At 45.8% G+C, this 22,718-nt stretch overlaps 1 protein-coding gene across 1 annotated transcript in view; it reads left to right on the top strand.

Annotated features, from left to right (window-relative positions):
- The first annotated feature begins 392 nt into the window (after positions 1-392).
- Positions 393-22,718, top strand: part of edem2 (ER degradation enhancer, mannosidase alpha-like 2) — a 42,086-nt gene continuing 19,760 nt past the window's right edge. The window contains exons 1-6 of the mRNA XM_059980878.1: positions 393-599; positions 3,241-3,351; positions 3,909-3,948; positions 4,627-4,732; positions 8,282-8,407; positions 17,278-17,489. Coding sequence (XP_059836861.1) covers positions 496-599; positions 3,241-3,351; positions 3,909-3,948; positions 4,627-4,732; positions 8,282-8,407; positions 17,278-17,489 — 699 coding nt within the window. The 5' untranslated portion in view covers positions 393-495. The remainder of the gene's footprint in view (positions 600-3,240; positions 3,352-3,908; positions 3,949-4,626; positions 4,733-8,281; positions 8,408-17,277; positions 17,490-22,718) is intronic.

Genomic DNA, 22,718 nt, shown 5'->3' with positions numbered 1-22,718 from the left:
TGATCCTGCCGGTGTGTCCTGTGCCTCCTTTCTGATTGTACTCGTGAGAAGGGATCAGGGTCTGGATTCTGGGGGTCCCTCATGGTGGATGCTAGTTTCTTATCAGAAGTAACTCTACAGGAGTGTAATTTCCATTCAGAGAGCAATACAATACAGATTCCGGCCATTCGTCCCAATCAGCCTACGCCGACAGAGAACATATTCAAAAGGAGAGGAGCTGAGTGAGCCGAAGTTACTTCTGCAGTGAAACAAAATATGGAGCCTTAGTTTGATTGACAGAGGCGTGGTCCAATCATCTGGGCACTAATACGCCTTTAAACAAGCTCAGCCATTCAGAGATTGCGGCGCTTTGATAGGGCGTTGCAGGCATAAGACGCAGGCGCGGATAGGCGGAAACTTCCGGGTTTCCTGACTGGGGGAAAAAGCCGGGAAGCGCACGTCAGTCATTCGGACCCCGGGGCTCGGGAGAACGGGGCCGTGAGCGTGAGCAAGTCGATGCACGGTATCTTTTATACCGCTTGCTTTTTCCTAGTCACCGGGGCAGGTGGCAACAATGCAAAGGGCAAAGAAATTCGGGCGGAGGCGATGGCCCGGTACAGGTCAGTGTTGCAACCGAGGGCTTTAAGGAGAAACGATGCAGGTTGGAAAATCAGGAAGCCAAAACTCATTGGGATAGCTTTATTCATAACTAAACAATGCAGTTGAGCTTTATACATATTGGCCTGCTGGTTTAAAAATCGATGTGAAAAATTCCTTAGTTGCGATTGGTGTACGCGTTGTTTCCTGCACCCATTATTTTTCCATTTGCAAGTTTGCTTTCTCACTCACTCCACCGTGGTGCTATAAGTCCAAGCAATTCTCTGGCGTCTTGAGGGTTTAAGAGCTGACAATATTGGGTCAGATCTAGGCCAGACAGTCTTGGTAGTTTCAGGATTGTTTCCTGTCATTACAAGTACAGTATAAAGAAAAGTGCAATGTTTGTTACTCTGGACCCGATGCAGCCCAAAAAGACAATAAGATAAAGCACTCAATAATAAACACAATAAATATAAATGCATAAGATAGCTTATGTGCACAGATTGATTGTGTGTCAAAAAGTGACATGCAGGAGTGTCTGTTCATGACTCTGGTGGCGGGGTGAGCTAGTGGGTGGAGGTGTTGATCAGCCTTACTGCTTGGAAATCTGTTACTGAGTCTGATGGTCTTGGTGAGGAGGCAGCACAGCCCCCCACCCCACACCCTAATGGGAGTGGAATAAACAGTCCAGAGTAGGGTGGGTTCAAAGTAAATTTATTATCAAAGTGCATATACATCCTCATATACAACCCTGAGATTCAATTTCTTGTGGGCGTACTCAGTATATCCCTAATAGAATGAATGAAAGACCACACCAACATGGACATTCAAATAGTTGCAAAAGACAAACTGTGCAAATACAAAATTTAATAAATAATAAATATTGAGAGCATGAGATGAAAAATCCTTCAAAGTGAGTCTGTAGATTGAAGGAACATTTCAATGATGGGGCAAGTGATGTTGAGGGAAGTTATCCCCTTTGGTTCAAGAGCCTGCTGGTTGGGTGGGCTCCTTCACGATGTTATTGGCCTTTTCCCAGAACCTTTTTGTATATATGCCCTTGATGGTGGGTAGGTGGGTGGAGCTTGGTGGATCTGGCGTCACATATAGGTCAGAAGGTAATGGTACGTTTCTAAGCGACACGAGTGAACCGGATGGGATTTTACTGTCCTTGAACTGATGCCCTCTTGATATCCCCATCACAGGGAACAGGTTTTGACCATCTTTGCTTTTGATAATGTTGTGTCCCTCGTGCCTTGGTCTCCTTCACTCAAGGGAAGAGAAGGGTTAGTTTTATTTGTCACATGTACATTGAAACACGCGCTGAAATGTGTCGTTAGCGCCAGTGACCAACACGGTATGAATATGTGCTGGGGGCAGTCCCCAAGTGTCCCTTTGCTTTCAGTCCCAAAGGAGCATGCCCACAACTCACCAAGCTGAACCATAAGTCTTGGGAGGGAACCCATGCGGTCTTGGGAAGAACATACAAACTCCTTATGGGCCATGGCAGGGATTATGATGGCTGACCCCGCTTTGCTACCGTACCATCCTCATTCAGTTATCTGGACTCAACCATAAAAGGTTTCCAAAACAGGCAACATTCTGTTTATACAGAGGGTGGTGGGTGCATGAAATGTACTGCCAGGGTTGACGGCAGAGCCAGATTCACCAGGAACACTTAGGAGATTTTTTGGCACAGTTGTAAAAGAAAAATAGAGGTTCTGCTTGGGAAGAAAGGGTTAAACTGATCTCAGAGAAGGTTAAGAGGTTGGCACAACATCGTGGGCCGAAAGGCCTGTAATGTTCTATCCTCTATGTATCCAACTAGATATTTTGGGATTGGGTCGAAACCTGGCTGACTTGTATAATTGCATAGGTGAACATATTTTAAACCGGATCCTGTCGTACGGTCATTAATTACGTGCTAGAGTTTTGTTTTAGAGTTCATGTTGCTTCATTAGGATCAGTTGGAATAAATTCTGTCATTACCTTGTTTAATTAATTTAGTAAACCAATTCCCTCTGAGCTCCATCTGCCAAAAGCAGAGTTTCCCGTTTGAATTCCAATCCCCATTCCTGTTTGGACATGTTGATCCCTGGTCTCCTCTTGTGCAAAAAGGAGGCCACCCTCAGGGTGGAGGAGCAAGACCTTGTATTCTGTCTGGGTAGCCTCCAACCTGGTGGTATGAATATATATTTCTCCTTCTGGTTAAATAAAATTCCTTCCTCTTCCCCTCCTCCTTTTCCACCATCTGGCATCTTACCTCCTCTCACCTTCCCCTGGGTCCCTTCCTCCTTCCCTTTCTCCTATGGTCCACTTTCTTCTCCTAACAGATTCCTTCCTCTCCAGCCCTTTACCTTTCCCATCCACCTGTGTTCAGCTATCACCTTCCAGCTATCCTTCTTCCCCTCTCCCGTCTTATTCTGGTGTCTTCTCCCTTCCTTTTCCTTCCTTCTCCCTTCGACTTGAAACATTGGCTGTTTATTTATTTCCTTAGAAACTGCCAGACCTGCTGAGATCCTCCAGCATTTTGTGTGTATTGCTTTGGATTTCCAGCATCTGTAGAATCTCTTGTGTTCATTTCTTCACTTTGATTCTATTGGGTTAGAAAGTTTGGCAGTCAGTACAAACAAAACTCTCTGTAAATATGTTTTTTTTTCACAGGGAGCGTGTTAAAGAAATGTTTTATCATGCCTACAATAACTACTTAGAGAATGCGTTCCCCTATGATGAACTGCGACCTTTAACTTGTGATGGCCAGGATACCTGGGGAAGGTAAGTTTATCGCGAGGTTATCATGGATAGGCCGCAACAGCCCACGTCATACAACATGGCACATAATGATAATGCTGCTGGCGTTGTTATAAATAATGTACAGTGGGTGGTATCAGGGTGTTCAGAGTCTCACAGCCTGGGGGAAGAAGCTGTTACCCAGGCTGACAATCTTTGGTCTTATGCTGTGGTACCTTCTGCCTCTTGGTAGGAGGGCAAAGAGATTGCGGGATGAACGGGGGGGAGGGGTCCTGGACAGTGCTGAGTGCCCTATAAAGGCAATGCTTCTGGTATATGCCCTGGATAGGGGGAGGGTTAGAGAGAGCCTGATGATTCTCTCAGCAGTCCTCTCAATCTGTTGCAGGGTCCTGCAGAAAGCATGGGAATTGCAAGGGCGGAAAGTATACGTCCTGGTCAGGACATTCTCAACAGGGTTCCAGTAGAATGAAGCGTCAGGAAGTGGAGGCGCTGCTCTGCTTTTAATCAGTCAATAATTGATTTGGTCAGTTTACACATTCTTTGCTGTGTAAAACATTAACTGTATTTTCTGTATTTAACAGCTTTTCTCTGACTCTGATTGATGCCTTGGATACTCTCCTGGTAAGTAGCAGTTCATGTTTACTTTAACTGGACTCGCTGATCCCATGTAGACTCTTGTCCAAGCTAGTTCTATCATCTTTCTATCTATCATCAGTTTCTTAATTAGTTATGTTAGCGCACCACCCAAGAACCCAACCTATTTAACCCTAGCCTAGTCACGGGACAGTGTACGATGACCAGTTAACCTACTAACTGCTAATCTTTGGACTGTGGGTGGAAACTGGGGCACCCGGATGAAGCCCATGGGAAGAACATACAAACTTCTTTATGGAGGACACTGGAGTAGAACTCCCAGCTGTAATTGCGTCTTGATAACCGCTACACTACCACGGCACCCTAATTTCTAATTATTTCCATCACTTCTTTACCAGTTTCTCCTTCCTGTTTTTTGGCTGTTATAAAAGTGTGGTCTTAGGGACCCTGTTTGTCATCTACCTGCTTGTGTGCCTGCAAGTTATTGGGCTTTTCAAGGCACTGTCGCCCAGTCCAAATTCACCCTGTCTATACCCTTCATAATTTTGTGTACCACACTCATTCCCCTTTGCTCCAGGGAATGAAGTCCTCACCTGTTCAACCTTTCCCTATAACTCTGCAGATGAAGAATTAACACATATGAACTTCCTGCAGTGTGGCATGATTGAGCCTCTGTTGATCTGTTCTCCTGATCTCTGCGTTCAGGTGCTGGGCAACGTGACTGAGTTTCAGAGAGTTGTCCACATTCTTCAGGATGGAATGAACTTTGACATCGATGTCAACGCATCTGTGTTTGAGACTAACATTCGAGGTGGGTCAAGAAAGAACCAGCATTTTGTGTATATTTTTGTTTGAATTTCCAGCATCTGCAGATTTCCTCATGTTTGCTCATTAATACTGGACCGTGCTAAATGTAGTTGCACAAGAGTTGGTAGCTTTGTTGAGCAAGTATGTCGTTGCAAAGCTGTTCGAAGTAAATTTATTATCAAAGTTCCTCCAGCACTTTTTATGAGTCACTCTGGATTTCCAGAACAGAATTGGTGTTTGTGAGGATGATGTAAGAAGCTGGCAGGTGATAGGTGAATGAGGTAAAGAGCTGAAGAAAAAGGAATCTGATAGAGTACAGTGGACCGTGGGAGAAAGGGAAGAAGGAGAGGCACCAGGGGCAGGTATTGTGCAGATGAGAAGAAGAGATGGGGTGAGAGGGAAACCGAAATGAGGAATGGAAAAAGAGAGAAGGAGGGAGGGGAGAGAAATCGATATTCATGCTGTCAGGTTGGAGGCTAACCAAATGGGATATGAGGTATTGCTCCTCCAACCTGAGTTTGGCCTCTCTGCGGCAGTAGATGAGGCCGTGAGCAGACGTGTCAGAATGGAAATGGGAAGTCAGTTGTGGGTGGGAGATACTGCTTTTTGTAGCAGACAGAGTGTAGGGGCTTGTCCTGATGAGGTTATGCAGACCACAGAAGAGCGGGGGTTTCATTTATCGCCTTTCTCAGTTGGTCCTGACAAGGGTCTTGGGCCCAATGCACTAACTCTTTCCACAAATGCTACTTGACCGGCTGGGATCTTCCAGCTTCGATCGTTGTGTTATTTATTAAAGATGCAGCTGCTATTGTGTGGCGTCTATCACGACCGCCCAAGTACCATGTGGCTGATATAGTCCTCTTGAGAGATGTCGCTTATGAGTTATAAGGAATTATAGAAAATAAAATTGCAGTGGTTGTTCCATGTCCGTTTAATTCTGGACTTGCCCTTTTTCCCATTTCCCTGATTTCAATGCTCCGGAGGCAGAGGAGCAGAAATAGGCCATTCAGCTAATTGCTCCACAATTCCATCATGGCTGATTTATTATCCTTCTCAACCCCACTCTCCTGTCTTCTCCCTGTAATCTTTGACGCTCTGATTAATCAAGAACCTATCAACCTCCATCCCCGTAGGATAAAAAAGTGAGCGGTTCAGTTTGATGCCTGATCTGCTGTGACTAGCAAGTCCGAGTGTGTGTGGCATTGATTGACAATGTTGGGTTTCCTCTTTTGAGTGAAGTGATGTGACTTCAGACTTGTGGCCTAATAAGAATATACAATCAGTGGCCATTTTATTAGCTACACCTGTACACCTGCTTATTAATGCAAGTATCTAATCAGCCAATCATGTCGTAGCAACTCAATGCATAAGAGCATGCAGACATGGTCAAGAGGTTCAGTTGTTCAGAACAAACATCAGAATGGGGAAGAAATGTGATCTAAGTGACTTTGACAGTGGAATGATTGTTGGTGCCAGACGGGGTGGTTTGAGTATCTCAGAAACTGCTTATCCTGGGATGTTCATACACACTAGTCTCTACGGTTTACAGAGAATGGTACGAAAAACAAAAAAAAAACACCATCCAGTGATAGAAAAAAATGTTTTGTTAATGAGAGGTCAGAGGAGAATGGTCGGCCTGGCTCAAGCTGACAGGAATGTGACAGTAACTCAAATAACCACGCATTACAACAGTGGCATGCAAGAGAGCATCTCTGAATGCACAGTACAATGAACTTGGCAGTGGATGGGCAACAGCAACAAGAGGCCGTGAATATATACTCGTCGTTGGCCTCTGTCGGTTGTGGTCGACCATGGGTACTGCGCCTCTGGTAGTCCCTGGGAGTGGCTTTTCCAGGGCAGAGTTGGTATGGAGATCCGACCGTCGACCATGCAGTGGGACCTCCCTCTCCACGCTGACAACAGGTCCAAAGGAACAACGGAGGTCGGTACAGTTTGGTGCCAGCAGCATTGCAGGAGTTGCCGTGCCGGTTCTGGGTTCAGCCGTCAGCCGCCTTCAGGACTCCAACTCCGGATTTTTCCTCGGGGTTTACTCCCAAAGCTTTTCCCGTGAGCGGGTGTAGCCACAAGGCAGCGGAGGTTTGAAATCGGAGTTCTCCCTCTCCTGGATGAGCTACCACCCGTTGTTAATGAACTCCATCTGCCTGGAGCAACTGGTTTTAAGGCACCAGTGGCCCACCTTTGCCCCTTCTCCTGTCAGTGGGAACAGCTCCACCGGGTGTAAGAACTGTGCCACACATGAAGGCCAGGAGTTGGACTTGGTTGTCAGAGGCTGTTTGAGACGCGCACCGTGAAGAGCATTTGTTCAGCAGTGGGAGCTCGTCCCCACTACCACCCTTCAGCTATGACTACCCTTGGAGCCAATATGTACTCAGTGGCCACCTTATTAGATACCTCCTATAACTAATAAAGTGGCCACAGAGTGAGTGAGTGTATAATATTGTAATTATAATAGAATGCTTTGTTGTATTCATTAATGACTAGAAAGACGTCATTTACAATACTGCGCAAAAGTCTTAGCCACATATATATATAACTAGAGTGCCTAAGACTTTTGCATAGCACTATATATAATGCCTTTCCAGTGACCAAATAACACTTAATACTACTGAGCTAATAAACAGCGAAGTATTCGTTTTTCTGTTTCCCAACCACCTCCCTATTTTAACCAATGTACAGTACTGTGTAAAACTCTTAGCCACCCTTGCTACATAGTGTATATTGGTCTCAGGCTTTTGCACAGTACTGCATTCCCTAGTTTAATTTAGAGTAGTGTTAGAGTGATTGTTCCACAAAATGGAAGAATTCTAGCAAGTGACACAAAATGGCCAGTTATAGCAAATGGAAATTCCTGACTTGAGAAATCAGCTCGTGGACAGATCTCTCGAATGGAAGGTTTGTGTAACCCAGCTCTGCCTCTGCTAGGGATTTGTGTATCCCCCACTGGACCTCACCAGCTTAAAAGACAAGTTCTTGTCAATTGCCCACCGTGTCCTTGCTGTCTGAAATCTAAGTCTGAACTTTAGTGGTGACGCGGTAGCATGGTGTAATGTCGTTACAGTGCTGGAAAGGCGGGTGCGCGTGGGTGTAATGGTGCAGCACGGGCGCACTGGGGCCAGAACAGCCAGTTACTGTGCTGTATCTAATAAAACTGAATCTTTAATCTACGACACAAGAGCATTGTCAGTGTACTGTGGTCCAGATTGAAATCACTGGATTGATTATTTATTTATTCAGTTAAATGCTCTCGGCTCTTTGCGCCACCCACCCAGCAATCCCCCAGTTTATTCCAAGCCTGATCACGGGACAATTTACAGTGACCAATTAACCTACCAACCAGTAGGTCTTTGGACTGTGGGAGGAAAACCAGAACAACTGGAGGAAACCCACACGGTCACGGGGAGAATGTACAAACTCCTCACAGGCTGCGGTGAGAATTGAACCCAGGTCGCTGCTACTGTGGTTTGAATAAGATTCTGCTGGCTGATCTGTTTGTTTGCGAACTTTAACCCCGTGTGCTTCTTCCTTTCCTTAGTGGTGGGTGGCCTGTTGTCTGCTCACCTGCTCTCCCGGGAGGGCGGCATCGCTGTGGAGCCAGGCTGGCCGTGTACGGGCCCTCTGCTCAGATTGGCAGAAGAAGCTGCACGTAGACTGCTGCCAGGTGAGGATCCCGTGTGTCTCAATGCTCCACCCCCCTCCCCACCCCACGTCTTCTTCATTCTACTTCTCTGTAGCCCGCGTCCCACTGCTTTAAGGGCTTCCTTCTACATCCCGCATTGGAGTAGAACTCAACCTGCTTTTCCTCTGTTAACTCGACCTGTTTGCTGTTATTTCCCCTTTAAAACCTATAGGACACAGGAGCAGAATTAGGCCATTCGGCCCATTGAGTCTGCTCTTCCATTCCATAATGGCTCAACCGCATTCTCCTGCCTTCTCGCTTTTGACATCCTTACTAATCAAGAATCTATCAACCTGCACTTTAAATATACTCAGTGACTTGGCCTGTACAGCCAATTGTGGCAATGAATTCCACAGACTCATATGGCTCAAGAAACTCTTCATCTCTGTTCTAAAGGGTTGTCCTGTTTTCTGAGGCTGTGTCTTCTGGTCCTAGACTTCCCCACTATAGGAAACATCTTCTCCAGACCCACTCTATGTAGGCCTTTCAATATTCTAGAGGTTTCATTGAGATTAACCCCCCCCCCCCCCCCCCCCACCACCACCACCATTCTTCTGATTTGAAGGAAATGCAGACAGGCATCATACAAAGTAATACCCGTAAAATGCTGGAGGAATGCAGCAGGCCCGGCTGCATCTATGGAGCGGAATAAACAATCGATGATTTGGGCCGAGGCCCTTTATCAGGGTTGATGCAGTCAAGCCTTGAAATTTATCGTGGTTAATTATGCTCTACTCCCATTTCCATTCGAAAGGTGTGGTGCAGAATTGCTCAGTGATCCAGCTACGGTCGAACCTGAGGCGTACAAGTTGAAATGCAAATTCATCACATTTCAAGAAAAATATTTAGATAAAAAGTGCCAATTCCTGCAAGGAAAGGGATTGAGGGTTAGTGTGTCTCTGTTTGACTGGATAAAAACATAGAATGCAGAGCAACAGCAGGGCCTCCACTTCCTGAGGAGATTGAGGCAAGTGAGGCATTCCCCCCCCCACCCCCTTCTCCCCACCTCTCCCCCAGCCATCTTAACTGTGCATTTCACGGGAGCACCATTGAGAACGACCTGACAAGTTGCATCTCCATCTGGTGTGGGAGCAGTGGACTGGAAGGACAGTGAGAACAGCTGAGAGGATCATAGGGGTCTGTCTCCCTTCCATCCATCGAGGACATTTATCAAGAATGCTGCACGCATGCCTCTGCCGCCCCAGAAAAAGCAGCCCAGCCCAAGTTAGCCCACCAGTTTGAACAGCATCCTTGGAAATTTCTTCTGCACCCTCTGAAGCTTCCACCTCCTTATCTCAGACTACTACAGCTCAGAAATAGGCCCTTCAGCCCATCTAGTCCTGCCTTGTCGCAATTATCTGCACCTGTACCATATACCTCCACACTTCTCCCACCCATTAACCCATCCAGACTTTTCTTAAATGTTACAACTGAACTGGCACTACCGCTTCTGTTGGCAGCTTGCTCCACACACGCGCCACCCTCTGGTTGAATTAGTTTCACATAACGGGGCAACCGTGAAAGGGGTAACTTTTACGGACACTCGTGGGCATCAGCAGTGCTGCTGCCTCAGCTCTGTTGGCCTTGACCTTGGGTGCAGTTTGTGTAGCTTTCCTCTGGGTGCTCCCATTCCCTCCCGCGTTTCAAAGGCGTGATCGGTAGGTTATTGGGCTGCTGCAAGTTGTCCCTGGTATGCAGGGGAGTGGTAGAATTTGTGTGTGGGGTGGGGAGGAGAGAAAAAATCAATGAGCATCTGAGCAGAATAAAATGGTACAGGTTGACCACCACAAATCTGGAATGATTGGGATCTGTGCAGTGCCTGATCAGTGATTTTGCGGAATCACCGGCGAATAGGTTAGGATTAAATAAATAAACACCTCCAACCCACTTGATGGTCACCTCATCCTACCTTTAAACTACCCTGGAAATAGAACAAGGTGGATAATAAAGAAAAAAATAAACGACAAATGAAAAACAAGTGAAATTTATTTAAGTACAGTACAGGCAAAATACCTGACGAGGTATCGGTGTATAGTTACACTTCAGTGAAGATGTGACTGTTGCTAGAATAGCACAGATTATAAAAATAAATGCAGAATAACACAGAGGAGCAACTTGTTTCTTTTAAAGACTATGTCAACGGCTGATTCTGCTAATGGCGCCCGACAGGTTGGCACATGATGCGGGAAATTTGAAATTAGGCTGGTGACAATTGTGTCTGAAGCAGCGGTAGAACTGAATTACTGATTGGCAGATTTGACCTGTATTAGTACAAATGGGTTGGTGATGAACTCGAGGCTGAAAGTCCCGTTTCTGTGCTCCGTGACCCTTGAACGTCTTGGCACCCCCTCCAAGGCGAGTATGTCCTCCCTAAGACCGTAAGGGCGGCACGGTAGCGTAGTGGTTAGCACAGCGTTTTTACGGTACGGGCGACCCGGATTCAATTCCCACCACTGCCTGTATGCTGTCCCTGTGACTGTGGGTTTCCTCCAGGTACTCTGCTTTGCTCTCACAGTCCGAAGATGTACCATTTGGTAGGTTAATTGATTATTGTAAATTGTCCTGTGATTAGGGCTAGGATTAAATTGTGGGATTGCTAGGTGGCATTGCTCAAAGCACTGAAAGGGTCTATTCCACAGTAAAAATAAAGCATGGGGGTAGAATTAGACCATTTGGCCTGTCAAATCTGCTCCACCATTCCATTATTGCGCCTCTCAACCTCCTCCTCCTGCCTTCTCCCCATAACCTTTGATGTCCTTACTGATCATGAACCTATCAACCTCTGCTTTAGATATACTCGATGACTTGGCCTCCACAGATGTCTGTGGCAATGCATTCCACAGATTCACCACCTTTCACAGATGCCAGCAGGTTGTAAGAGTGGGCTCCCTCACCTCCAACCCTCTGACTCTCAATACAGGAGCCCCTCAGGGCTGCGTACTGAGCCCCCTCCTTCACTCCCTGTATCCCCACCTACAGCTTCAATCTGCTAATTAAATTTGCCAATGACACTACATCGATTGGCCTTATTATCAAACAATAACGAGGTGGCCTACAGGGAAGAAGTCATCTCTCTGACACAGTGGTGTCAAGAAAACAACCTCTCCCTCAATGTTGCAAAAACAAAGGAGCTGGTTGTGGATTACAGGAGGAATGGAGACGGGCTAACCCCTGTTGACATCAATGGATCTGGGGTTGAGAGGGTGAACAGCTTCAAGTTCCTCGGCATCCACATCACTGAGGACCTCACGTGGTCTGTACATACCAGCTGTGTGGTGAAAAAGGCACAACAGCACCTCTTTCACCTCAGACAGTTGAGGAAGTTTGATATGGGCCCCCAAATCCTAAGAACTTTCTACAGGGGCACGATTGAGAGCATCCTGACTGGCTGCATCACTGCCTGGTATGGGAACTGTTCCTCCCTTAATCACAGGACTCTGCAGAGAGTGGTGCGGACAGCCCAGCGCATCTGTAGTTGTGAACTTCCCATGATTCAGGACATTTACAAAGACAGGTGTGTAAAAAGGGCCTGAAGGATCATTGGTGACTCAAATCACCCCAACCACAAATTATTCCAGCTGCTACCATCTGGGTAATGGTACCACAGCATAAAAGCCAGGACCAACAGGTTCCACAGCTTCTTCCACCAGGCCACCAGACTGATGAACTCATGCTGATTTGAGTGTACTCCATATTACACTGACTGTTCTATTTAACATAAGTTATTATAAATTACAATGATTGCACATTTAGATGGAGACGTAACATAACGATTTTTACTCACGTACGTTTGAAATACAGCCCCATGTGCCACCTAGGCACTAAGGGTTCAGACGACGATATTTGAAATAAGAAATAAAAAATGTAAAAAATAAATTCAATTCCAATTCCAGTTTCATTTCTGTAGATCTATGGGCTTGATCAGCAGTGACTAAAGATATGGTGCCCAGTGCTCCAGAGCCTATACAGTGTACCAGGTTGAAACACAACCTCTCATTGCATTCCTAGAATGATACATTTACTGCTTGTTACACCGCTGGCATTTAGGGCAGCAATGAAGATCCTCCATCTCTGTCTGTATAGAAGATTCTTCATTGCTGTTTCTATAACAATTGTTTTTTGACTGGTCAGGGTTGTTAGCCCTGAGCTGAACCCTCAAACCTGGAGCACCGGTGGTCCACTCTTAGTCTGGCTTCTACCCCTTGACCTCTTTGGTTTGGGTTACCCTACCAAGAGCCAAAGCAGAAAGCCCTGACTCCAGGCTCTCTGGGTCATTGAAGCTCCAAACCTTGCAACAAGGTTGTGGTCCTCTTGGAGGAGAAGGATATCTAGGGATGCGATTTAAGTGCCATTATCTCCATGGTGGGAGACTGTGACCAGGAGGACGGACAATGCTTTGGCTTATCAATGTTCATGTTCCACTGTCTAATGTTGATCTGTTCACTGTAGCATTCAGCAGTAATAAAGGAACTGCATCTCTGGGAGGCTCTGTGAGCCACCTTGTGGTTAGCAGGACACTTTGCCATAAGCTATTTTGAGTTGTGTGTGGTAGTCACTGGCAAGTTTGTCTTTTCCCTTCTGACTGTGCTGAACTATAGTGCTAAATGTTCTCTTTCACAGAGGAATTCCATTTAGTCTGAGTTAGTGAATGAATATTTGCAGTTACTTGTCTCATTTGGTGTTACAGGTGCTGTGAATTTCCTGGTTGTTTATACTGGTATAGCTAGCCACCGTTTTTAAAAAAAATACTTGGTTGAATGGAAATCTTCCATCTGTTGTTTCAATATGTTCTCGGGCGATAATGTCAAGGACAATTATTGGCCAATGTTTATTGAATGGATTTGCAGTTGTAAATTTTTGTAACTTTTGGCAATTTTTACCCACTCTCCCTTCTCTCTTTTTCCATTCCCTTTTCTGGCCTTCCTCTTCCTCTTCTCACCTGCCGTCACCTCCACGTGCCCCTCCTCCTTCCCTTTCTCCTGTGGTCCGCTCTCGTCTCCTATCAGATTCCTTCTTCTTCAGCCCTTTACCTTTTCCACCAATCGCCTCCCAGCTTTTTACTTCATCCCTCTCTCCCTCCCACCCACCCTCCTTCCCTGTCACCTGGTCTCATCTATCACCCGTCGGCTTGTACTTGCAAATTTCTACAGGTGTACCGTGGAAAGCATTCTGACTGGCAGCTTTACCATCTGGCATGGGGTGGAGTTGGGGTGGGGGGGGGTGTTGTGGAACTGCACAGGGTTGAAGTAACCTACAGAGAGTTGTAAAATTAGTCAGCTCTATCATGGGCACTAGCCTCTGTTGTATCCAGGACATCTTCAAGGAGCGATGCCACAAAAAGGCGGCATCCATCATTCAGGACTCCCATTACCTGGGACATGCCCTCTTCTCATTGCTACCATCAGGAAGGAGGTACAGGAGCCTGAAGGCACACCTGATTCAGGATTAACTTTTCCTGTCTGCCTTCCAATTTCTGACTGGACATTGAACCCATGAATACTACATTTTTTTAAACTTTTTATTTTTGCACTACCTATTTAACTATTTAAAAGATATACACCTGCTGTAATTCACAGGTTTTTCTCCATTATTATGTTCTGCATTGTACTGCTACCACAAAGTTAACAAATTTCATGACGTGTCTGATTCCGATTCCCACCCCATCTTATTCTTCTCACCTTCTTTCCAGTCCTGATGAAATGTCTCAGCCTGAAACATTGACTGCTGCCTGAATTGTTGAGTTCCTCTTGCATTTTGTGTGTGGTACTCTGGATTTCTAGCATTTGTGGAATCTTTCATGTTTGAGTTGTAAAGTGCCTTTGTATGGCCAATTAAAGTTTACTTTTGAAGTGCAGTCTCTGTTCTGATGTAGGAAATGAGGCAGCCATTTTGTGTACAGCAAGTGTGATGATGTCATGATCACCTGACAAGTATTAGTTAGGGTCCATTCCATGGCCTTAGAAGTTGGTAATTAGTGTTCTTGGGGTCTTGCTTTTGCATAGATAGAAATGATTTATCTTGTCTCTGTGGGAGTGGGGGGAAAGACATGAGTTTCTTTGTGACTTGACTTGGATGAGGAAGTGGAAGGGTGAGTTAGTAATGTTTGCAAATAATATGAAGGTTGGTGATGTGGATAGTGTAGAAGGTTGTTGAAGGTTACAGTGGGACATTGACTGGGCTAAGAAGAGGCAAATGGAGCTCAATCCAGAGAAGTGTGAAATGATGTGCTTTGAATGGTTGAACTTGAAGGCAAAATACAAGGTAACTGGCAGGATTCTTAGCAGTGTGGAGGACCAGAGGGATCTTGGGGTCCTCCTGTTGATAAACCTCTGACATCCCCCATCCTTTCCTCCAAGCACCTTGAAGTTACGCCGCCCTGGAAAAAAAGTCACTGGCTGTGTGCTCCATCTTAGCCTGTTATCATCTTGTACTACTCTTGTTAAGTCACCTCTCATCCACCTTCTCTCCAAAGAGGAAAACCCTAGATCGCTCAAAATAACGACAAATCATTACGGCCTATGCAGAAGCAAAAGCCCAGGAGCACTAAATTCAGGTGAGGCAACATTCCACCTGTGAATCTGCTGGGGTTGTCTATTGTGTCCGGTGTTCCTGATGTGGCCTCCTCCACATTGGTGGGACCCAGCATAAATTGGGAGATCACGTTGTCGAGCACCTCCACTCTATCTGGCGAAAGTGGAACTTCCCGATGCTCAAACATTTTAATTCCAATTTCCGTTCCCAGACCGACATGTCTGTCCATGGCCACCCCACGTGCCCAGATAAAGCCACCCTTATATTCTGTCTGAGTAGCCTCCAACCTAAGGGTATGAGTATCAATTTCTTCAATTTAAAAAAGATTTCCACTCCCCTCGTCTCTTTTTCTATTCCCACTCTGACATCTTGCCTCTTCTCACCAGCCTGTCACCCCCTCCCCGGGTCCCTCCTTAAGACCGTAAGATATAGGAACAGATTTAGGCCATTTGGCCCATCGAGTCTGCTCTGCCATTTCATCATGGCTGATCCGTTTTCTCTCTCAGCCCCAGTCTCCTGCCTTCTCCCTGTATCGCTTCACGCTATGACTAATCAAGAATCTATCAAACACTTTCTCCTATGGTCCACTCTCCTCTCAGATTCCTCCTTCTCCAGCCCTTTATCCTTACACCACACCTGGCTTCGCCTATCACCTTCGAGCTATCCTCCTTCCCCTCCCCGCCCAACCTTTTTATTCTGGTGGCTTCCCCCTTTTACAGTCCTGAAGAAGGGTCTTGGCCTGAAACGTCATTTATTTTCATTTCATTATTCAATTCATTTACACCGATGCTGCCAGACCTGCATTTTGTGTGTGTTCACATGACATCAATTTTGAATGTGAATCTGACTTGCATATTATCATCATCAGTCTCGCCCTGTCGTTATCACCGAATAAAAAAACAAAATTTCAGGAAAACTAATTCTATTCCATTTGTAAGAAGTGCCTAAGTATCGAGACTTGTCTCCAATTTTTTTTCCAATAGCAACTCTAATTAATATGGAGGCAACACGAGTGAATCTGCAGATGCTGGAAATAAATAAAAACACAAAATGCTGGCAGAACTCAGCAGGCCAGACAGCATCTATGGGAGGAGGTAGTGACGACGTTTCGGGTCGAAACCCTTCACCAGGAGTCAAGGTTTCGACCGGAAACGTCATCACTACCTCCTCCCATAGATGCTGTCTGGCCTGCTGAGTTCTGCCAGCATTTTGTGTTTTTATCTGATTAATATGGAGTAGTGTTCTGAAGCATTATCACTAGAGCAGGGGTTCCCAACATTTTTCGTGCCATGGACATTATCCCCACTGTTAGCCGAGGGGGTCTGTGGACCCCAGATTGGGAACCCCTGCACCGGAGCACTATGAATGGAAAAATTGTCACTGGCTCCCAGATACCGATGGAAGAAGTGGGTAGATGTTAAAGTTGTAAATTCAAAGGAAGAAAGAGAACTTTCTGTAAACTGAAGAACTTTGCCAGCTGAAGTCGTGGTCGTGATTTATACCAGGTTCCTTGGCAGGTTCTTCTGTTCGTTATGGTTTGGTTTGATTCAAATTTGTTTAAAATTCAAAATTGTTTAATATCATTCTTCAGTACACAAGTATAAAGAGAACAGAATGATTGTCACTCTGCATCCGATGGAGCAATAAATAACATATTAAGCATAATGAACGCAATTAAAACCACGTTAAATATAAATATCCTCTCATACCTAGTGTCACCTTATGTACATACAATCAGTCTATGTATACATTGTACATAAAGTGACACGAGGCACAGGAATGTCTGTACATAAGGTGACTGACAGAAAATGATAAAGTAGTGGTGGGTTAGCGGGTGGAGGTGCTGATCAGCCCAACAGCTTGGGGAAGTAACTGTTCTTATTTATTTATTGAGATAGAGTGTGGAATAGGCCCTTCCGGTCCTTCAAGCTGCACCGCCCAGCAATTCCCCAGTTTTTAACCCCACCCTAATCATGTGACAATTTGCAATGACCAATTAACTTACCGATCGGCACGTCTGTAGACTGTGGGAGGAAACCGGAGCACCCGGAGGAAACCCACACAGTCACGGGGAGAACGTACAAACTCTTTGCAGGCAGTGGCAGAAATTGAGTCTGGTGGTCCTGGTGTGGGTGATACGTAGCCTCCTCCCTGATGGGAGTGGGTCAAGCAGTCCATAAGCAGGGTGGGTGAGATCCTTTATGATATTGCTGGCCTTTAATTTCTGCCACCTTCCTGTATACATGACCTCGATGGCGGTTGGCTCAGTGTAACAGTGGGCTCAGTGGGAGTAACCGCTTTCGTTATCACTCTACTTAAAGCTTTCCAGACTCCAACCGGAATGCCATTTGGGACGGTGAATCTTATGAACGGGGTGAATCCCGGTGAGACGCCAGTCACGTGCACCGCAGGAATAGGCACCTTCATACTGGAGTTTGCTACGCTGAGCCGCTTGACGGGCGACCCCGTGTTTGAGGAGGTGGCGAAAAAGGCACTGGACGGATTGTGGAAAAGCCGGTCGGACATTGGCCTTGTGAGTGATCCTCAACTCTATTTGGGGCTTGGAAGTTTTCACCTTCGTTTTTGGCTCATTTTGGGGATGATTTTTATTGTCACTACATTACGTTTTCTCGGCTTAGAGGTTCCGTAGTAACTTGCCACTGAGTTGGTTTGGAAAGTTAGTTGATTATTGTTCCGTGTACTGAGCTTTTGTTTTATGTTATTGTTGGGATACAGTGTGGAATAGACCTCTCTGGTCCCTCAAACCGCACCGCCCAGCAGTTCCCCACCCCCCAAGCCTAATCACAGGACTATTTGCAAAGACCGATTAACCTACCAACTGGAATGCCTTTGGGTTGTGGGAGGAAACCGGAATAGCCGAAGTAAACTCACAGCGATGGGGAGAGTATATGAACTCCTTACAGGCAGGGGCAGGGATTGAACCCAGGTCGCCTGTGCTATAAAGCAATGTGCTAACCACTACACCACCTTGCCGCGCACCCCCCCCCCCCCCCCGCCATCCATAAAGATCGTATCACCTCAGTAGGTGCATCGAGGTGGTACAGGGGAAAGGCAATAACAGGATGCAGAAGAAAGTGTCACAGTTGCAGGGGAAGTGATGTGCAGGTGGACAATGTGGTGTAAGTGCTGTGGCCAGGTAAATTGTGAGGTCGAGTCCCTCTTTTATTTATTTTATATATTGAGATACAGTGCGGAGTAGGCTCTTCTGGCCCTTCGAGCTGCACCACCCAGCGATTCTCCCAATTTAATCGTATCCTAATCCTGGACAATTTACAATGACCAATTAACCTACCAGCCGGTAGGACTTTGGGCTGTGGGAGGAAACTGGGACACCCGGAGAAAAGCCACGTGGTCACAGGGAGAATGTACAAATTCCTTGCAGGCGTGGGTAGGGGGTTCCTTATGCTTTGGACCCCTACCATTAACTGAGGGGTCTGTGGACTCCCAGTTGGGAATCCCTGTACCCGGGAATCATTCAGTAGTCTTAGAGCAAGATAGAAGCTGTCCTTGAGCCTGGTGGTGTGTGCATACAGGCTTTGGTATCTTCTACCTAATGGGAGTGGGGGGAGAAGGGAGAATGACCAGGAAGGGAGGGGTCTTTGATTGCATTGGCTGTTTTACTGAGGCAGTGAACAATGTACTCAGTAATGACAGCAAGTAAAATCTCCCTACTCAATGATAATCATTTCTGCAACTTTACTAATCCAGGCTCGTGCCCTTCCCTATCCCCACTCTAGAGACATCCAGTCATCTGACTGATAGGTGAATTTTTAGTAACAACCAACAAATAAATGTTTTCTGTGCACAAACTCTGCATTTTATAAACTACGTTCTCAACGCGATGCTTAGATGACGTACCATACGTTGTCCTCTGGAGGACCACAACCTTGTCGTAGGGTTTGGAGGCTTGCGTGCCTCAATGATCTGGGAGAGCTACCAGGGCTTTATGCTTTGGTGCTTGGTAGGGTCACCCATGCCAAAGAGGTCAAAGGTTAGAGGCCAGAGTAAGAGTGGTCTGCTGGCCCTCCTGGATTGGGGGTTCAGTTCAGGACTAACAACCTGACTAGTAAAACAAAATAGTTACACCAACAGCGATGAAGAATCCATCTACATCCAAGTGTGACAGTATTCCTGAGTCTCCACCCGGGGACTTGCATAGGTGATGGTAGTGAAAACTGAGCTACTGACTTACTGAAGGAAGCCCAGAGACGGAGAACCTTCATTGCTGCCCTCAACCCTGGCAGTGTAATGGGCAGTCTTACAAGCCCAAGGGGGTGGTGGAGGCCGAGGTTTTCTCGGTATTGGTAGCGTGTGAATTGTCAAGGTATAATAAGCTACAGACCAAGTGCTGGGAGATGGGATCTGGCACAGGTGGATTCTTGACGGTCAGTGTAGACTGGTAGGTTTGTGCTGTGTTCTGTGACACAGTGAAATTGAGAAGACCTTCGTGTGTTTTACCAGCAAGGCTCAATGTGAATCGTGATGTTTTTGCATCATCTTGAATCTCTGGATTCTCTTGGTGAAGGAACTCCCACCTGTGCTGTGCAGGAAGGAGTTCTGGGATGTAGACCTAGTAATCATGAAGGACCAAGGTTGTGTACGAGGGCCTTGGAGAGGTCACAGTGTTCCTGTAGAGGTTGTCGATCTGGGAGCTGGCAGCATAGACTGGGTGAGCAACTAGTGCGTTTTGGAGATGGTGCACGCAGTAGAGTCGTGGTACGCTAGTGAATAGGTGCTCATTGTGGCTGGTAAGTAGCCAGTCAACTGTGCTAACTAGTCCTGGATGGCGGCAAGCTTCATCAAGTGTCGTTATGTCAACCAGGCAAGTTGAAGAGTGTTCCATCGTGTCTTTGACTTGTGTCTTGTAGACAGTAGAAGGGTTTTGTGGTGTCAGGAAGTGAGTCAACTTGCTCCAGAATATCCAGTCACTGACCTGTTCTTGATATTTATATAACACACACAAAATGCTGAAGGAACTCAGCAGGCCAGGCAGCATCTACAGAAAAGAGAACAGTCTACGTTTTGGGCCGAGACCCTTCAGCAGGATCGTTCTCTTTTCCATAGATGCTGCCTGGCCTGCTGAGTTCCTCCAGCATTTTGTGTGTGTTGCTTGGATTTCCAGCATCTGCAGATTTTCTCTTGTTTGTCTTGATATTTATGTGTCTGGTTGATATGACTGGGGGACTATGTAATGGTAATGCCATTAAACGTCAGAAGCATGTGGCCACAACAGGAAATGCTGGAAGAACTCAGCAACATCTGTGGGAGAAAAGGAATGACCAGTGTTTCAGATTCCAGCACTTGCAGTCTGTGTCTTCAAAAGTTCAAAGCAATCAACAGGTTCTTCTAGAGAAAGTTCTTTGACATGAAGAATCTTCTTTCTACACAGCTGCAGCCTGACCTGCCGAGTATTTCCAGCTTCTGCGCTTTTTTGGATTTTCACTTACCGTGGGAGGTCAGACTTTAGTGGCATTAAATGTTACTTGCTGCTTATGAACCCGTGCCTGAATTGTAAATCTGACTGCATGCAGGTGTCGTCGCTGATTAACTGGATTCTGAAAACTCACACTGGTTCCACAGTCAAACTTTCTTTACTTGTGCACAAGGAGAACAGCCCGGCCCGTCACCAAATTGTTCCGAAATCCGAACAGAGAAATTCCATTTTTATACAGAATTGACTGGCAGGTACAAATATTGGTAACCTTATGTACATTCAAATTCCTGACTTGCAAGTTCAATCCCATTCCCATTTCAGGTGTTAAAAATCAATAGAAACAATTCCCGACGCTGCCTGGAAGGAGCGTGTATGTTCTCCCGTGACTGCACGGGTTTCTACCTGGTGCTCCGGTTTTCTAAGACATACCAGGTTACTGGTCAATGTAAACTGTCCCATGATTTAGGCTGGCATTAAATTAGAGATTACAGGGTTAGGGTTAGAGTTTCTCTCTCTCTGAAGCCCATCAAAAAACCTGTTTCCCCAAGCACCTCTTAAACAAACTAATCATATTGGAGCAACACACACAAAATGTTGGAGAAACTCAGCAGGTCAGGCAGCATCTATGGAAATGAATAAATAGTGGTTGGTTTGGACCAAGACCCTTCTTCAGGACTGGAAAGGAAGGGGCAGACGGCAGCATAAAAAGGTGGGGGGGGGGGGGAAGGAGGACAGCTGTAAGGTCAGGTGGATTGGAAAGATAAAGGGCCAGAGAAGAAGGAGGAATCCTATCAGAGGAGAGAGTGGACCAAATGCAAGGGAACATTCAAGAAAGAAATCAGGAAGGCTAAAAGAAGGCATGAGACAAGGTGAAGGAGAATCCTAAGGGAATCTATAGGTACGTTAAGAACGGAAGTATTGTAAAGGACAAAACTGATCCCATGGAAGATCAGAATGGCAATCCGTGTGTGGAGCCTAAAGAGAAGGGGGAGATCTTCAATGAATTTTTTACATCCATGTTTACTCAGACACAGAGTCTACAGAAGTAGACAAAGTGGCATCAACTTCATGGGCCCTGTACAGCTTACAGAGCAGGATATGTCTGCTGTCCTGGGGCAAATTAGGCTGGATAAATCTCCAGGGCCCACAAGATGTTTCCCTTGGATCCTGTGGGAGGCAAGTGCAGAAATTGCTGGGACCCTTGGAGAGGTATTTAAATCATCCTTAGCGACAGTTGAGGTTCCAGAGGATTGGAGGATAGCCGATGTTGTTCCATTGTTCAAGAAATACTCTAAAAGTAAATCAGGAAATTATAGGTGATGAGCCTGATATCAGTAGTGGGAAAGTTATTGGAAAGTATTCTAAGGGATCAGATATATAAGTATTTGGAAAGACATGCACTGATTAAGGATAGTCAGCATGGCTTTGTGTGTGGTAGGTCATGTCTAATCAATCCTGTAGAGTTTTTTGAGGAAGTTACCAGAAAAGTGGATGAAGGCAAGGCTGTGGTTGTTATCTACATGGATTTAGCAAGGCATTTGACAAGGCATGCGAGACTGGACAAGAAGGTTCAGTCGCTTGGCATTCAAGGTGAGGTAGTAAATTGGCTTTGTGTATCAAGTCAGAGAGCAGTAGTAGATGGTTGCCTCTCTGACTGGAGCCCTGTGACTGCTGGAGTGCCGCAGGGACTGGTGCTGGGTCTAATGTTATTTGTCATCTATATCCATGATCTGGATGATAATGTGGTTAATTGGATCAGCAAATTTACTGATTACAACAAGATTGAAGGGTGTAGTGGGCAGTGAGAAAGGCTATCATGGCTTGCAGCAGGATCTGGACCAGCTGGAAAAATGGACTGAAAAATGACAGATGGAATTTAATGCAGACAAATGTGAGGTAGGACCAACCAGGGTAGGTCTTACATAATGAATGGTAGAGCACTTAAGAGTAAGGTAGAACAAAGGGATCTGAACATACAGTTCCATGATTCATTGAAAGTGACATTGCCGGTAGATAGAGTCGTTAAAAAAAAGCTTTTGGCACAATGGCCTTCATAAATCAAAGTACTGAGTACAGGAGATGGGATGTTATCTTGAATTTGTACAAGACATTAGTGTGGCCTAATTTGGAGTAGTGTGTGTTGTTTTGGTCACCTACCTACAGGAAAGGCATAAATAATGTTGAAAGAGTACAGAAAAAATTGAGTACAAGAAATGAATCAGAAGGGAGTACGAGGTTGCTCTGGCAGACAAGGTGAAGGAGAATCCTAAGGGATTCTATAGATATGTTAAGAGCAAAACGATTGCA

Source organism: Hypanus sabinus, chromosome 9 (assembly GCF_030144855.1).
Source record: "Hypanus sabinus isolate sHypSab1 chromosome 9, sHypSab1.hap1, whole genome shotgun sequence".
In the NCBI taxonomy this organism is placed as follows: domain Eukaryota; kingdom Metazoa; phylum Chordata; class Chondrichthyes; order Myliobatiformes; family Dasyatidae; genus Hypanus; species Hypanus sabinus.
The sequence above is the reverse complement of the archived record's forward strand: the minus strand, read 5'-3'. Positions and strand labels throughout refer to the sequence as shown.